The sequence below is a fragment of the Heliconius melpomene genome, chromosome 1, assembly GCF_056956725.1.
Source record: "Heliconius melpomene rosina isolate 202511_hmr_F chromosome 1, ASM5695672v1, whole genome shotgun sequence".
Lineage (NCBI taxonomy): Eukaryota > Metazoa > Arthropoda > Insecta > Lepidoptera > Nymphalidae > Heliconius > Heliconius melpomene.
Window position 1 is genome coordinate 3,191,214 of NC_140389.1, and position 18,151 is coordinate 3,209,364.

General features: G+C 32.2%; 1 protein-coding gene across 5 annotated transcripts in view; it reads right to left on the reverse strand.

Moving 5' to 3' along the window:
* The window catches only part of LOC146540965 (irregular chiasm C-roughest protein-like), a 60,791-nt gene that overhangs the window by 2,597 nt on the left and 40,043 nt on the right, over nt 1-18,151 (reverse strand). For 2 of the 5 annotated variants that reach the window (XM_085194549.1, XM_085194389.1), the window contains exons 4-19: nt 13,344-13,424; nt 12,068-12,219; nt 10,189-10,280; nt 9,502-9,610; nt 9,197-9,370; nt 7,661-7,763; nt 7,304-7,437; nt 6,906-7,032; nt 4,623-4,768; nt 3,506-3,659; nt 3,003-3,226; nt 2,301-2,450; nt 2,053-2,144; nt 1,684-1,832; nt 1,339-1,437; nt 707-766 (exon numbers count right to left, since the gene is read on the reverse strand). In XM_085194549.1, the coding sequence (XP_085050675.1) occupies nt 707-766; nt 1,339-1,437; nt 1,684-1,832; nt 2,053-2,144; nt 2,301-2,450; nt 3,003-3,226; nt 3,506-3,659; nt 4,623-4,768; nt 6,906-7,032; nt 7,304-7,437; nt 7,661-7,763; nt 9,197-9,370; nt 9,502-9,610; nt 10,189-10,280; nt 12,068-12,219; nt 13,344-13,424 (2,046 nt within the window). Of the gene's footprint in view, nt 1-693; nt 767-1,338; nt 1,438-1,683; nt 1,833-2,052; nt 2,145-2,300; nt 2,451-3,002; nt 3,227-3,505; nt 3,660-4,622; nt 4,769-6,905; nt 7,033-7,303; nt 7,438-7,660; nt 7,764-9,196; nt 9,371-9,501; nt 9,611-10,188; nt 10,281-12,067; nt 12,220-13,343; nt 13,425-18,151 lie in introns of all 5 variants that reach the window. The other 3 variants (XM_085194631.1, XM_085194472.1, XM_085194713.1) reach the window with 3 other exon arrangements.

Consider the following 18,151-nt stretch of genomic DNA (forward strand, 5'->3'; position numbering starts at 1 on the left):
GATAGAGGGGAGCCTAGTGTTAAGACACTCCGCTCTCTACTTTCCGCTGATTTCTTGAGGCATTGCGCGGTGAGTGGTGGAACTCAACCCCCCGCTATGCCATATGCTATGCCACGACACCAGAGCGAAAATATTCAATATTTCATGTTAAAATGTAAAAATTAAGTTTTATTTATTTATAAACACTCCGAAATCTTTATTGATTTCTTAAAAAAATGTTTTGTGCATTCTATTTAAGGCATAGAAAATAAATAAAAAAAAACAATATTCGTTATTGATTATTCAAAAACTTAACTATATTAATTAAGTTGTTAGACACGAAAGGCAATAATATAATAAATTATACATTAACATTAATTCAAAAACAAATTCCTTGTATATTAAATTCACTACTTACACCACTCCATGCGTAAAACTCAAAAACTAAATTAAATAAGTAACAAACGACAACGTGCAAAAAAAAGCTTATACTATGCATAAACAATAATAAATTCGTTAGATACTAATACAACTAATTAGACAGTTACATAAAAAAATCATAGTCTAAAGAAAAATTGTTAGATACTGAAGAAAGATTTATACAATTACATAATAAATTATACAATAGCATAACTAATTATACAATAACATAACCAATTATACAAACAAATAACCAGCTAGCAAACACCGTGCTTACAAATAAGCTTTACCTACAATATCTATGTACCTGGTACACGGGCGGAGTACGGCGGCGGGGCGGGTGTCGACGCCGGTTTCGCTGTGTTCACTTTTAGGATAATTTAATGTATTTTTTATTATTTATATAAATATTTGTGAAAGATAAATATTTTATGTATATAAATGTAGCTTCTCATATAAATAAATATAGCGTATATTTCCTAGCATAACAAATCAAAATTGTTTCGACGAGCTATGTGTTAGCTGCGAGCACGAATAAGTTAGAAGACAGATGATGCAAAGGCTTTAGAAACTGTATAACTTTATGATAATTTACAAGCTAATTTTAACACTACGTCTTAAATAATTCTATTTGTTTTTTAATATTATTTTCTAATTATTTTTGATATATTATATATGTATTTTAACTTTAAAACAACTTTTACTAGTCATATACCTATTTCCATGAGTATATTGAAAAGGTTAAAGGTTACTTAAGGTTACGATTAATCGAACGACAAAAAAGTGCCACTAATTAAAATATTTGTTGATTTTTTTTTATCCCATACCGTAATTAAAAATATTAAATTAAAATAAAAAATTAATTAATAATTCAATAAAATGTATTAACTAAGAAAATATATTAAATAAAAACTAAATATATGTTACATGAAAGCTTACCTGCAGAACTATTTCTAAGGTAGGGATTCCCATATGTAGCGGAGTAACGCGGGTCGATCCCGCCTTTACTTTGCTGACTGTACACTGGGACTTGTGGAGCTAAATTAAAAAAAAAAGAAATTATAAGACTAATATTATGTTCTTAAATATTTCTTCAATTTTATATATACAGTATTTACCGAAAGTTTAAGCTTATCTTATATTATAGCTAGTATAATTGTACAAAATCTTTTCTTTCTTGTGTATAATTATGGTAAAGTTTTATCTAAATCCGTTCAGTAGTTTTTGCGTGACTCACAAACTTTTACTTTTAAAATATTCGTAAGATAACATTGAAACACTTACCCTCCCCTCCACTGGGTAACCCTAAATGGTTTATAGCATCTGTATCGTGTTTCGTTCGTTGTAGCGAGTTGCTTTGTGACGGCGAGCCCGTCGACAATGGTAGAGTAGACGAGGTATCCACGCTACGTGTTAGAGAGCCTTGGAGAGACCTGATTGCGTGAAACGAAAAAAACATTACTTCACACTTTTAAACGCATATAACAGGGTAAGCAGAGAACCTAAACTTAAGAAACTCTGTTTGAGTTTGAGTTTTGAGTTGAGTTCGCCACTCAAAACGCAATTTCCTTTGTCTACCCTGATATGTACAAGATACAACGCCAAGCTAAAAAAACAAATTAACATTAAAAGATATAATAAAATATAACTTACCTAGTAGGCACGTCCAATGTCGGCGACTGTACTCGCAAGTGAGGCGGCGGCGCGTAGCCTTGCGGGTAGTCGTAGATGTAGGCGTTTGGATTCTATTACAAAGTATACAATAATATAATTGATATATTTAAAAAATATTGTTTTAAAAATATACAAAAATTTAGAAAAATTGTAGGTTTTGTAGGTGAGGAGGAGAATGCCAAATTTTCACACAAGATAATTATTAAAAAATAATCAAAAACACTTACTTTAAAATAATTATCCGCGTACGCCGGATCTGAATAATCGTTGCTATATCTAAACTGCATCATTGGCTCGTCGTGTATGGGCAGTGTCACAGGCCCGGCGAGGGGAAGCCCCCCGTTCTTGGCGTCTGACCGATCGGAATTTGTATATTCCTAAGAAATGGAGTTAGCTAGTTTATTTTTTATTAATATTTATTATTTAAGGTCTTATTGAACACACAATGTCTCGATTATTATATATTTATTTAGCAGGATAGGAAAAAACCTACAGCTACGACTCTCCACTGTCTAAAATAAAATTACTAATATCGTTTTATTTATTTTAATTTTACAATCTCATAAAAATCATCCCACTATTATTTACATCAACGTTACATAGACAAATTAAATTGTAACCGATTCTGTCGTAATCAGATTTTAGTAATTTGGCGCACAATTGCGCGTTTAATAGTCTCTTGAGTGACGTGACATTAATAGCGTAAACTTTGTATTGTACGCGTGACGTACATTTAATTTTCTATTTATAGTGGAAATACAGTATACGATCGATAGTAGCAATAATATTAGTTTCACGCACTTCCCGCATATATGTAGGGGGTTAGGTAAAGTGAAATTAGTATTTAGAGTATATAATATGCGTGTTAATATAGGGTGGTTATAGGATGCTAAGGGAAGATTATCCACAAAGAGTAAAATTTTACTTACCAAATCGTAACTCCCATCACTTTGAGGCAACTGTAATTTCAAATCACTTATATTCGAAGATCGATCGCTTTCTTTATACATATCGGTAACTGTCACATCGGGTTTTTCGTTTACTGGTTTCCTCCTTCTTCTTCTGTGACAGAGAATCAGGAGAATGACGAACGCGGAGAAAACAATTATACCAGATGTTACTCCTATTAATATTATGAAGAGCGGTAGTGTTTCTGTAACAAAAAGTATTTTTTTAAAATAAATATTATTATTTTTTTAGCTAAATAGAAGTTGTTGAATAAAATTACACGACCTATATACATGTGAAAAAAATATAGATTAATATAGTAATATAAAAAGGACCAAATAATATTTTAAAAATTCAAAACATTTAATAATTTAAATAGTACTAAACCAGTAACAGTACTAAAATATCATTTACAAGTAACGGTAACAAAACATCACTAACAAGTAACAGTAACAAAATATTATTTACTCAGAGCAATACTTACTCGTGGGCTTCAATGTGATAGCAGCGTTTGAGTTCCCATACTCGTTGGTGACACTACAGTTGTAAACGCCGTAGTGCTTAGATTGACTTGCTTGTATCACTAGACTGGACTTCACTATACCACCTGGTAAGAATTCTTCTAGTTTTGCGTAATCCTAGAATACATTTTCTATTAGAATATAATAATTATATATTTTTATTGCAAAAATATATATTTTGTTTCGACAGTCAACAAGCAATGTGCTCAAATTAGACGGAAAGTAGAGAACGGAGTGTCTTAACACAATTTTTTTGCACATTCTACTATAAATGAAAATATATTATATTATACAACTTATATAAAACAATATATTTATATTATACAACTTATATAAAACAATATATTTATATTATACAACTGTTCATACGTATGTAATTTTATTAGCAACCGTTGTATAAATTGATTGAACGTAAGTGGCCAGTTAAAGCTTCGTATGAGGTAAATATGGGTAGCCATTCGTTGTAATATAACAGTAGTGACAGCACCAGGTGGTATATTACGGTACTAAAATTGAATATACTCGTACTTCATATATTTTATAGTTTTAGTGACCTTATGTGTGTTTTGGTAATTTTTTTTCTATTTTCACGCCATATCACAGAGGTAAGCTTTCCGCTCAATTTATGGATAATTGCGTTTTAAAAAGCGTAACTTAACGTCGCACTTTTTCTTGTTATTAAAACCAGAAAATGAAACTAATTCATTCCCTTAAATGAGAATCGAACCCATAGCGCCCACTTAAAGAAGCTGAGCTAAATTTCAGCTTTGAAACATAGTTACCAAGTTACGAAAAAGCTTTATTCATTTAGATAACGACTACATACAAATCATTCTATGGATATAAATTTATATTACGATTAACAAATAAAAACAAAAAGAAAATACAAGGGTTGTTCGACCCTAAGAACTTCCTCATTTTTATAGATTATATACGGGTGTATATAAATTTATTTAATTAAAATGAATGCCAAGTTCAAAGAGAAAGGATATAATTAGGTAACGTATATAAGTGTCCATTAACACCCCATGAAAATTTGCATAATTTTAAACAGAAATATAAAAAAATATATATATTTACCGGATCTTGAATAACGCTAATTTCTTTTCCTTCGAAGTACCACCGTATGTCGTCTGGTTTGGGGACGCATAGAGCTTCACATTCCACTATCACTTTTTCACCTTCTGATCCTAGTTGTGTCCTATTAGACAGGATTTTGGGAGGACCTATAAGAAATATTCTTATTATTTAACAGCAATTATTATTTTTTATTAATAAATTTGGTGATAAGCATCAAAGGTTTTGTTAGCACATAGCGGGGTAGGTAACCTAGTGTTAAAACATTCCGTTTCCCACTTTTAGTCCAACTTTCGAGATATTGCGTGATCTACGATACTTCCTCACAGTAAAAATAAACATAATCATATCCCCCGAGGCAATATCACTCCCACAACCATGACTGTCTTAACACTAGGTTGCCAGGTTCCCTCTACCTACCCTGCTATGTGCAGGATACGTGCATAAATAAAATGAATAAAAAATTATTATGTTAAATAAACACATTGCATTTTAATAATTATAAGAAGCCAAATATGCTTTTTGCTTGCTCTTCTTTGCTTAACCGGCTCTAGAGGCAAAAAAAACGTAGATTTGAACCCAAACCCAATACGATTTAGTACCAAGATAACACCATTTCTATTTTACGACTATTTTACGTGTACAATTTTGTATGTAATACAATACGTTAATACCCCCATGCTCCGTACTAATTCAGCTTAGTAACGTTATACAGCTCATAACGTCGGGTTGATGAATAGAGTGTCAAAGTAATAAATTTACATCTTAATTATTAATATAATAATTTCTTAGAAAGGAAACTATAAAACTTCTGTATATCTACAACTTCTATTGTAATTTATATTGTTTCTACGATAGATAAAGATTTGAGGCCAGTGGTGGCGCAGGGGTATGAGCGTGTGACTGTTAACGTGACAGGTTAGGGGTTCGGTTGCCACTCTTGGAATGAAGTATTTAATATTTTCATTTCCGCGCTCTGGTGTCGAGGCAAAACATGGCGAAAAAATAATAATAAAGAATTCAAGCAAAAAATATGTAAGAATATCCGGATTATAACAGCAAAGTAATAGAAGGCAAATGGGAATTAAAAAAGGGTAAATCTCAACTCCTTCCATCTTTGAGAGAGTTGTCACTTTGCTTCACTCCTATCTTTTAACGAGTTAATTTTCTAAGCACGAACTCTCATAGATGCAACCCTAATTAATCTGAGCTAAAGAGGTAATTTTTAGAATAACTAACGACGTGCCCGAGATCACGGCGTCTATTAAAATGTTGTATGAATATTTATCTTTTTGATTAGATATATATAGCATGTGTAGTTTAGCTTAGCTAGTTTTGAGTAGAGGTTGAGGGAACCTGGGAACCTAGTGTTATGAACGGTTTCCATTTAGACGCTTTCGAGGGAATCGAACCTACAGTTGTCGCGTTTACAGTGGCACTAAAATATTAAACGTAATATAAAAAAATAAAGAAAACTGATATATTAAACTAATTATAATTTAGATGAAGCTTGTATAAAATTAACATAATTTAAACACCAAAAGTGAAATTAAGTGTTCTATGCATAAATAATTATAAAAAATCTACGAAATAGTAAAATTTGTATTTTAAATACACATAATACAAAAAATAATAGTGGTTGCTTCTGCAGTACAACGTCTAATTGTAAACGAGACTTTTTTAAGTTCGATTCCCACTCGAGGAGATGAATATTTTTCTTGCCTTCCTCTGGTAAGAAAACAACAGGACAAAGAATGGTGTAAAGTTCCGCCAGTTCACCCAAAATGTTCTAAAATTTGGACGGAAAGTGGGGAGTGAAGTGTCTAAACACTAAGTTCGTTCAACATACCCTACTATATACGGGATTCAACATAGAGCTAAATAATATGAATTACATTTTTGAATATAAAATTATTTGTGTAAATCAGTTGATATGGACGATATCGTGGCTTAGTTGTGTTATGCATGAACGAACACGATGGTTATGAGTTCAAATTTCAATTGCGGTAATTCCCGGTGTTTTTAGACAAAGAGGATTGGATTCCACCGCATAACATGAACCAACGTATATAGTCTATTACGTTTATGATTTTAAATATTTAAAATCGTTATTAATTTTTTTGAACATTTTAAAAATGTGTTTGGTGAGACAGAATGGCTAAAAACGCAATCATTTGTTAACACTAGTTTTTTTATACCTACCCCCATAAATTCAGAAAAATGTAAAAGATAAATGCTCGGCTTAAATTTATTTAAAAATTTATATTAAAGTTATAAACAACTAACCTTTAATAAATATAGTCGCTTCACTCTCAATATCTGGATAACCTTCTACACTTGCTTTACAAATGTATCGTCCGGCGCTTCGTTCGTCGACGTACACTTTAATATTTGGGGACTTCCCCTTGACCTGCTGAAAATATTACTCGTTCATATAAAAACGTTACATTTATTTTTTGAAAGTATCTAAAGGGTCTGATTTTTTAGCACACCTAACCTAAATCTCTTTATTAATATTTTCATTTCATCACTCCGACACCAAGGCACAAGCCCGGCGGAAAGTGGGGAACAGAGTGTTTTAGCACTAGGTTTCCTCTGCCTACCATTCTCAGTGCGGGATACAGCGTGAAGCTAAGTTTTATTTATTTGTTCACAATATAATAGGTGCCATGGTAATCACTTACCCCGATCCGTCCCGTCTCGTGGAACAACCACCGTATCTCCGGTTGCGGGTGACCGTCGACGTCACAGCTCAAAGTGACGGTAGAACCGACAGCCGCTTCGATGTCTTGAGGTCGAGTACGGAATGAGGGTGGATCTGTGCGGATTAAATGTTAATTGTATGTTAATTTCATTGAAATTAAAAAATAAAGAGGGTAATTACTTCTTAAAAGGAATTAATTTTCATTACAGTTTTTGTATAAATAGTGTTATTTTAAATATCAAAAAGTATTATAGAAAAATTAATTAAAAACAGAACCTATGAAATGTTTAATATAGAGACGGGACACTATGCTTTCTCCGCAAAATAAAACACTTACAAGTCACGTTAAGAGTCAGTGACGCTTCGCTTTTGCCCGCGGAGTTGCTTACTTCGCATTTGACTTTCGCCTTATTGTGTTTTCGTGTTACATTGAAGATGATCTAAAACAAAAGACTACATATTAGAGAAAATTATAAAAAGTAATAAATAAATATACTTATGCAGAAATATATAACAGTTACTTATAAAATTTGAGTGGCGCGGGGCACAAACGTGCAACTGTAAACGCGACTGGTCGCGGGTTCGATTTCCCCTTAACGAAATTAAATTAATATTTTCATTCCTCGCCCTGATATCGAGGTAAAGCACGATGTTGAGTTCCGCCTACTAGGTTCCCTAACACTAGGTTCCTAGGTTTCCTACTAAGCAGTGCAGTATACATCGTGAAGCTAAAAAAATAAACCTATAGTAGGTCATATAGCAGATATAACCATTCACGTGCGCACGTAACACGTAGTACGTAGTAGCTACGTTTCATTTAAACAACCCCCGCCTTCATTTCGAATTAATACTGAAGCTACATTGCTGTTCTGTGTTTCTAAAGCTTGTGATGTAGTTGTAGAAAATGCTATAAAATATTTTCGTTAGCGTTTGAACTATGAAGTTAAATTGTATATATAAAAATTTTTATGCCCTTTTCATATTTAATCCATTTTTCATTATTTTCCATTGCGATTATGTACTTTCCACTAAGAATAAAAAATGAAATATCAAAAACTATCTAGCCGTTTGCGATGTGAGGTATGCCAAACAAATGTACACCCAAAATAGAATATCTTCCTTCGGACGCAGTCTGGTAACAAAATTTGGTCTCATAAAATGGTTATGATAATATTTAAACTACCAAAAATACTTGTATAAGCGAAAATTGTAAAAGGATTAATTTCAGTATATAATTCACCATCAGTAACGCTTAAATTTTTGCTTATAAATGTACAAAGAAAACTTTAAGTCCATCAAAAAGTAGGTTCACAAAAAAAAACAATATTGAAAAAAAGCTGTATCGCATTCACTGGAACTAGTACTGTACAGCACCCTGAACTATCCTGTTAAATATGAAACACCCATATGATGATGCTTTACGTCTTGAATCCCTAGGCTATTAGCTCATACATCATATGTACGCAGGTACATGTAAATCAACTTCACGCTGTATCCCGCATACAACAGGGTAGGCAGTGGGAACCCAGTGCTTAGACACTCCATTCTCATCCACTTTCCGTAGAATTACGGACTTACGTGAATCAAGACATTACGTGTTGAGTGGGGGAACTCAACGCCGAGCAATTGGCTTGGTGCCAGAGTGAATAAATGAAAATATTAGTGGTGGAACTCAACTTGTTATCAAAACGGAGAAATTAAAAAAAAACCCCCGAATTGGAGGGGAACTCACAACCTTCACGTTTACAGGCATATGCTGTGTTGTAATTGGGCGGATAGAAATAAAACGGGGTGTTTTATCACTATGATTCTACTGCCTATCCTACCATATGCGGGATACAACGAAAATTACTATAACCTTAAAATAACTTACCATTTCATCAGTATAATCTCCAACAACAGGGTTATTGTTTATATACCACTCGTACAGCTGTGCAGGTGGATTTGCATCAACCGAGCACCGAACCCGTGCTTCACTGCCTTCCGGGATCTTCTTATTAATTACTTGGGAAACAACCGATATGTTTATCTTTGGAGCGTATTTAACCTGTATTTAAAGGATTTAGAATTTTAGTATGAAATTAAGAACAGAAATCAAAATGGGGTTCGAATTTATTACCATCGCTAATAAAATCTAATAAATCTACTAAGTCAAGATATTTAAGTTAATTTCCTTACTTCTATATGTACAGTGGCCATCCTATACGCCCTGTCCGCGGTGTTCTGCGCCTGACAAGTTATCGTTTGGTTGTGGTGGTCCTTGTTAGGTATTAACCGCAGGACTGATCTGTATAGACAATCGTAATAATTAAATAAAATAAATCAGCTTCACGCTGTATCCCGCACATAGCAAGGTAGGCAGAGGGAAATCTAGTGTTAAGTTCCCGTTCCCCACTTTCTGCCGAATTCCGGAGGTATTGCGATTTGAGTGGCAGAACTCAACGCCGTTTACCTCGACTTTAGAGCGAAGAAATGAAAATATGTAAATTTGTATATAATGTATATAAAAGTACTCGTAAAATAGTATATTTAATAAATTTAATATTGTATTTAATAAATTAATTCTTGTTAGTTAGCTTGAGGCCATCGTGGCGCAGTAGGACAGCATTTGGCTGTAAATACGACTATTGTAGGTTTGATCTCCACTTTAAGGAATGGTTACATATTATTTATTTTCATTTCTCCGCTCTGGTTGAAAATTCAGCTGAGAAAAAGAAGTGGAGAACGGAGTATCCTTAGTTAGGTAGTAACTTAATTCGTAAAACTGTTTTTTTAATTACAACTGTATATAGCAATAAAAGCTTGCCAGGAACAATGATGTGATGAGATTAAAGTTAAGAACTTTATTCATAAAATAGGGCTCACCTAGTTTTGTATCTTAGTTCATCTGGTAACAGTTCTATCCTGCTTTCAACATTCTTCTTTATGACTACTTGGTTTCCATCGACCCATGTGATCTGTTGAAAAGAAAAGTTATTATTTTATTTTTCATTAACAAGTATATTTTTTTAGCTTTTTGATATTATTTTCTTTTCATCCGTATAAACATATTATGTATTAAGAAGCGCAACTTAACGCCGTAAGTATATCTGTCTAAAACGTGATTTAAATCCATTCATGACGTAACCATCACATTGAATTACAATAAATATATTAAATAAGGGTATAATATTAAAATACAAGTACAACTAAATTATAAATATTATAAGAATTTTCTTAATTAATATTTATTAATAAAAACTATTTAGATATCTCTACAATAATATACTTGCTAATATCACAGCTGAGGTGTTAATTACGAAACGTATACGCGCCGTATTTATTATTATTTAAATCGAATTCAGATCAGATGTTAATTAAAAATTTATCGACTCTAGTATAATTGTATTAATTAGTTTGAATTTTAACATATCGTAGTATAATAGAGATTTTGATACAAAAATTGAATTGTAATTGATTTTTCTCTCTATTTTCAGAGAAGCCAGAGAAAATCTAATATTATATATTTTGCCCACTCCGTTACCCATTTGTCTCACAATTTTTAGGACATTGAGTGTTACGTTGCTGGCTTTTAGACAAAACAGCGTTGAGTTCTACCACGCTACTCACATCCAAAGAGCGTAAATTAAAATAATTTATTCTTTCGAATGGGAATCGAACACGTAACCGTCACGTTTCTCTCAATCGCTACGATACGATAACCCAACACCAGCATGTCAATATATTATTTGTAATATGTACTTTATTTAACTATTATAATTGGACATACAATTATGAAATATTTCCTAAGTATACCAAATAGCCATACCAATAAAATATAACAACGTAAATAAACTTTAAAAACATAAAATATCATAAATATACATCTACCCACGTTTTGCTCTAAAAAGATAGTATTTACTTATTTATTTAATCTACAACGCCTACTTAGATATCATCAATCAAGCTTACAAAGCTATAAATTGTTAGAGCTTTTTAAAATCAAAGAACTAATACTTAAAGCTACTATTTTTCATTTGGTGTACAAATTAATAATATTTTTGTTATTCAGTGGTTAAGAGGTTATCGAGACAATCGGACGTAATGGTTGTGGGTTTGATTCCCGCTCTATGGAATTGTTATTTTTATATTATTTTTACTTAACAATAAAATAAATAGCACAAAAACAAAAAGCGTAAAGTTAAAAAAGTATGTTTTAGTTAAACCTTTATTAAATTAGTAAAAGCTCTCCTACGGCACAAATATTCCTTCAGATGGAAATCGAATCCACAATCTTCACCTTATCATTGTAATTTGCTATTACATCAACAACGTAAATAATTGCGTCATACTAAAATTATTACAATAAATTTATGTTTATACTTATTATGAGTATATTTTAAACTGACCTAATCTGATTTATGTAATTTCAATATAATTTTAGATGAAACCCATTTGTTTTGTTTAAAATATTTGATGATAATTCAAGTGGGTTTTACAATTTTGTATAGCGTTTGGGAAAAAATTTGCAGAGATTACAGTAGTTTAAGAATTACATAAGATTTTTTTAGACTACTAGCTAATATTTTAGTAACATTTTTAAAAAAAATGTATCTAGTATTCATACGTCTCCTTCTCAGTTTTCTGGACTATAGTATATTTGTACATATGGGGCAATCATAAAATCTCCTAAATTTTGCTGTGGAAAATGAAGTGTCCTAACACTACGTATTAGTAATTATATAAAATAAATTATTTCACTCACTTCTGCAGCAGGTTTTCCACCTTCAGAAACACATTCTATATCTACAGGCTGGTTCTCAATGGCATCTATGAAGGCACCTTGTAATATCCTCGGAGGTTCTGGCGCTATTAGCACAGTGAGTTGGGCGTATCTTGAACGGATCGGTGGTTCACCTAGAATAGAAAAAAATATAATATAATATATAATAAAGTAATTAAGGCAGAAGGCGATAATCGAATTTTTTGCAAGATTCAAGAGCGAAGAAGTACAAATATTAATAAATAATAATTCATATCTTCCACTGGGGATCGAACCCATAACCGTCGCGTTACAGTGCCTTGTCCCTTGCGCCACGCCGCGACGGCCTCGAAAACTCTAGAAAAAATAATATTAACTATGTAGCAATACTTGCCTTAATAGGGAAAGGTCTCGTTTTTTACGGCCAGTAGCAAACAACATTTATACGTTTTTACGATCATTTTAATACTTAATGACTATGAATAAATTAATTTAAACTATGAAAAAAGTATAAATTTTTATTAATTAAGTATTCAATATGACTTCTTACATATAAAATTTAACGAGATAAACATCTTAATTTAATAAATGATAAGTAAATTGACATTAAATGGCAGTCTTTAAGATAAAAGTCGGTACAGACTAATTGCAGTAATTCGCCGGTACTATAATTTTTTACTGCTGTTGGATGCGGGAGGTATAGGATCGCCAAGGAAGTCCTTGGGGGGAGTCTATGTAGAACGGGGAAAGCTGGGATAATGATAATTATGATTTTTTTAGCTTCAGTCTAGTTTTAAAATACTCCATTCCCATTAAGACACTTTCGTTCTTCAATTTCCGGCAAACAAGAAATTAAAATATTCAATATTCCACTTCCTCGAATGGGTATCGAATCCAATACCTGTCACGTTCTGCACGTTCTGCTGTGTTTATGGAATTTTGTATGCATTTTTCGCATATTTGTAGCATGTTGGACATAGGCCTCCCCTAATTCAAATTGAGATTTGATACATATTATATGGATGGATAATATGTATCAAATCTCAATTTGAATTCAAGACCTATTAAGGCCTACTAGAAATCAATATTTACCATTTAACAAGTAAACTTCGTAGTTTGGTTGGCTACGAAAAATAGAGTAAATCCTCTTAATTCTTAAATTTTTCAAATCAAAGCTACATTCATTTGAGTAAAAAATAAAATAAAAATTGTACATTACTTGTCCAAGAAACTATAGTAAATAAAAAGAAAATATGTTTTTAAAGAAAACAAAGCTTACCGTTAAGACCGGAGCTAACTTGACACTGGTACTTCCCGTCGTCTTCTAGAGACACTTCTCTTATATCTAAGGAGTAATCACCTGTAACAATGAAAAATATGTGTAAAAACTGTCTTTGTAAATTGTACGAGATAGTTTTGGGTTTAAATCTTATTTGGGGGAATGTAAGTACATATGTATACATTCCCCAGGTATAAAATAATTATGATTAAAAGTATCAAAGCTCAAAGTAATCTGAATAACTTTATATCTTTAACGAGTTAGGTTTTCCATTTAAGCAATTCCTCAGTCGCTTTAATTTAAAGAAACGAAATTCGATCGAATTAGTTTTTTTCTTTAGCCAGGTACTTTATAAAAGAAATAACCAATTCATAAATAAATCGAGAAATAATTTTAATCAAATGAAGCTATACAAAATCCGTAAGAAGTTATGTAATTAGTTTATTGGAGAACATGATCCCTTTGATGGGATCCTTTTATTGGAATATAAAGAAAACCATTTACTTAATTAGAGTTAGCTTTTGAAAGAAGAGAAATAAATGTACGGAACACAAGGTTATTTTATTTGTAAATTCTTATAATACTATTTTATTTATTAACTCAAGTATAAGTTACAACTGCGGCTTTAACGGGACAGTTGTGAGTTCAATTCTTACTCGAGCGAAAGAAATTTTCAATCTTTTCAGTATCTTAATAAGAAACGGATTGTCTCATCCCTAGGTTCTCAGGTTTTCTCTGCCTACACTGCTATATGCGTATAGCTAGAGTATACCTGGGAACTTCACTTTACATCATGAAGCAAAAAAATGTAATATATTCAAAGAAATTGAACTTAACCTACTAGTAAATGTATTTATGAAAATTGGCATTTACTCATAGCTTGAGTGAGTGTATAGTATCACGAAGCTGGTCTGATGATGGAGTCAGGGCCTGAAGGGTGAAACGAAGAAAACCACTCGAGTATAGGCTCATGTAATAAAATTTAATACTTTTTAGAACACGATAATATATTGGCATACGTAACCTTTTTAAAAAATATATTGTTTAACGAAAAACATAAAAATATTAATAAATAAATTAAACAATCATCGCGTTCTTAATGTTTTTACTTCTATTGTATCCAATAATGTACATCGTTGAGAGATATCTCAAGACCTAGGATTTTAAAATCATAACAATAGGTTAAGTATTTTCGTTGAGAGAAAAATGTTTAATGTATTATTGACGATCGATACAGTATGGAGGGCGGAGTTTGGATATCATGTTAAAACAGCTTTCAAGATATATAGGATATAAAGGATATATATATAGGATATAGTTGTGGCACAGTGGTTTAGTTCTTCTTAGGGAACCTACTCGGGGGAATGTATTACTTTAATTTCTATCTCGTGGAGGGGGAAATACGCAATACACCTTTTTATTAAAAAATGCATCAAATATACCATTAAATACAACTAACAAATAATCTTTATTTTATTTTAGTTCTAGGTCGCACAAGAGAGGGTAGGAAAGGGGAACCTGGACCCCTAGTGTTAAGACACTCCTTTCTCTTTAAGACACTTCTTTTGCCTACTTTCTGCCAAATTCTGGAGGCATACCGTGTTAAGTGGCGAAACTCAACGCCGCGGTTTGCCTCGTCACCAGGCGTGGAATGAAAAAAAAACATTTCATTATCTCGCGTGAGAATCGAACCCACCACCTGCTGCATTTACAGTTGCTGTTACTCTTGTTCCATAACTAAGATAACTTGCTCTTAATTCAGCTCACTAGCTTAATTCAGCCCCACACTACCCCACAATATAAAAAAGATAAGTAAAGAAAGAAAATATTACAAGCTATCTTTCTCACGTCCCTCATTTAAATATCCCAGTAAAATGATACAGTCACACTAATTAGTTTCCTGCATAAAACACCTGGATAATTATACGTCCATTAGACGCTGCTCCAATCTTTATTCCAGCGTCATAATTTAAAGGAAGTACTTTTAGCTGCTATATAAAAGCTAGAGGCCCTTGTGGTGCAGGAGTACAAGCATGGTTGTAAATGTGGCGGCTTTGGGTTGAATTCTTACTCGGGGGAATGATGTTGTGGGCTATAGCATCGGGGTGATGCTAATGATACGAGACTTAATATTGAACTCTTTTATTGCATATTTAATTTGGTTATTTATACGCTACAAAACAATAGTGGAACATAATTTCACAATTGCATTTGTAGCGAATAAATTCAGGGCGCTGATTTAGCGTGTTTATAAAGAATATAATAAGACTAGTGCAATACCCCTACAATGTATTTAAGATTTTTTCTTCCTTCGTAATAAGGCATAGCGCGGCGTTGAGGTCCGCCACATAACACGCTATGCCTCCAGAATTTGGCGGAAAATGGGGAACGAAATTTAATAAGACTAGGTTCCCAAGTTATCATTGCCTACCCTGCTATGTTTAGGATTCAGCATGAAAGTAAAAAAAAATACGAGACGCTTCCTAGAACTACATACACAACTGTCGCCTTTAATAATTGTCTTTCTTTAACAGGCGGAGTGTCCTAACACTGGGTTCCCTCTGCCTATTCTGCTATATGCGGTATATAGCGTGAACCTGAACTTCTTATAAAATTAAAGAGATGCTATAAAAGTACCATACCTACGCCACAGAGTACTAAAGAAAAATCTATATACCTAATAATAATCCAGCTTCTAAAAGCTTATTTTATTTCATTAAAATATTTTCATATGAAACGCGTATATTATTAGAAAGTACGTAACAAGTCGGTGAACTCTGGTTTTTGCTTTTGATTCTTGATTGTTTGACGCATCCAGCTGAAATGTTCTCAAGGTTATGTTTATTTTGGCAGGTATACCGAGTGGTGAAGCAGGTTTTTTTTGTTTTTATGTTCCGCTATATCGCAAGAGCGGAAGTCACGGCTTCGAATCCATTTGGCTGGTATTTTAATTTTGATTAAAAATTATTGTCTTTCTTTTCAGCTTCACACTTTTTTACGTAGTCAGATAGAAGCTTGCGTCATTACACTTCGGAAAGTGGAGAACGGAAGTGATTGAATGAGGTACGGGGTGTCAAAAAAAATAAATCCGATAATATACACGTGAAACAAAAAATAGATCAGCTTCACGCTCTATCCCGCATATAGCAGAGTAATAATTCGTTCCTCCAAGTGGGGGTTACGTTACAGCCAATCCCTCTGCCAAGACATCATTAAAAAAATTCATAGTGTCTGCTATTTGTATAATATTAAAAAGTTTTCCGCCTAATAACTAAACGAGGGTATTTGAACCTCTGAACTATGGCATTTAGTTGAGTACATAGGATATATTGTTTCCATTTGAACGTACAAGCCAAGGCCCTGGGTACCAGTTCTACAAAGTACTCCCATACTATATTTGTAGATCACGTAAAAATTTTAAAAAATTAGCAATTTAGTGAGAAATTTAGTTGGCACGCACCTATATACAAAATAGAAAATATTTATGTAAATAGCGTTTCAACGTGTATTTTATTTGGACTCTGTAATACGGTTACGTGCTGTTTTCGTCTGTCAACACTTTTGTAAATAAAGGCAACCGACGTAAAATATACAGGTAGTCAAGGCAAGATTGCGCAATGCTGAGTTAAAATTGAACGTAGATCTTGTATATAGATCAACTGCGAGGTTAAGTTACGGTATATGACCCATAATGTCTATAAATAAATAGTTGGGATGTTGGAGTGTGTCTATACACTGTATATAAGGGACAAAAATTTACTGTACTTATTTAAGGCGAATGTAAAACGAATTAATTAAATATTAGTAGTAGGTTCGATTTCAAATTTCAACTAATCTATAGGAAATTTTTACTGTTTTTATTACTTAATCGTGGCCAAATACCTTAAAATAATTTTGAAAAAATATATCAGTATTAAAATATAAGCATGAAATATCATGTATATAATTTAAATAAACAAGTAAATTATATACTTAAATTATAAAATTATCATAAATTTAAACATTAATAATTATGTTAATCATATTATATATTCAAAATTATATCAATAAATATGATGTCCGAATAGGTTAAGCTTCTACAATAATTAGTAAAGTAAAAAATAAAATTGAAGAGAGCGAGAGAAAACAGGTTCAAATCGTGCTATATATTTTTAAAAAATATTATGGGTAAACAAAACATACTGTGAAGAACTATTTTGAAAAGTATCTCACTCCGCCCCAATTAGAAAAGTATTTAGATGAAGACAAAACCCCATTAAAAAACGACTATAGAAAATAATACTAAATCTAAACCTACCAAATTATCTAGACGGCTACTGATATATATGTAGATACATAGAATTAGAATAACACTAAACTAGAATGCTGACCGGTTTCTCGCAACCGAGTCATGGCCACAAAAACGCTGATAGTAAAACTAAAACAACATTAAATATTGTTATACTTTACAAATTTAAAGAACTACAATCATTAGTAGATTTAAATATATAGGTATATTATTCCCGTTTTCAAAGGATTTTCGAGAAATCAACCTCGTAATGCTATTGTACTCTCTAACCTCCCTTCATCAGTAACAAAAGAATTATTATTTCATATTTACTTATTTATTTCAGCTTCACATTTTGCTTCTATTCTCATTTGAAATCTAGTTTTAAGACACTACGTTCCCATTAAGACACCATTTTTGTCTACCATTTTTTGCCGAATTGCTCTGCGTGTTGAGTGGCTACCTGGTTTTTGTTAAAAAAACTAATTTTGTACGACTAACAATAAAAATATAAAATACTATTACCGGTTCTCTCTAAGGT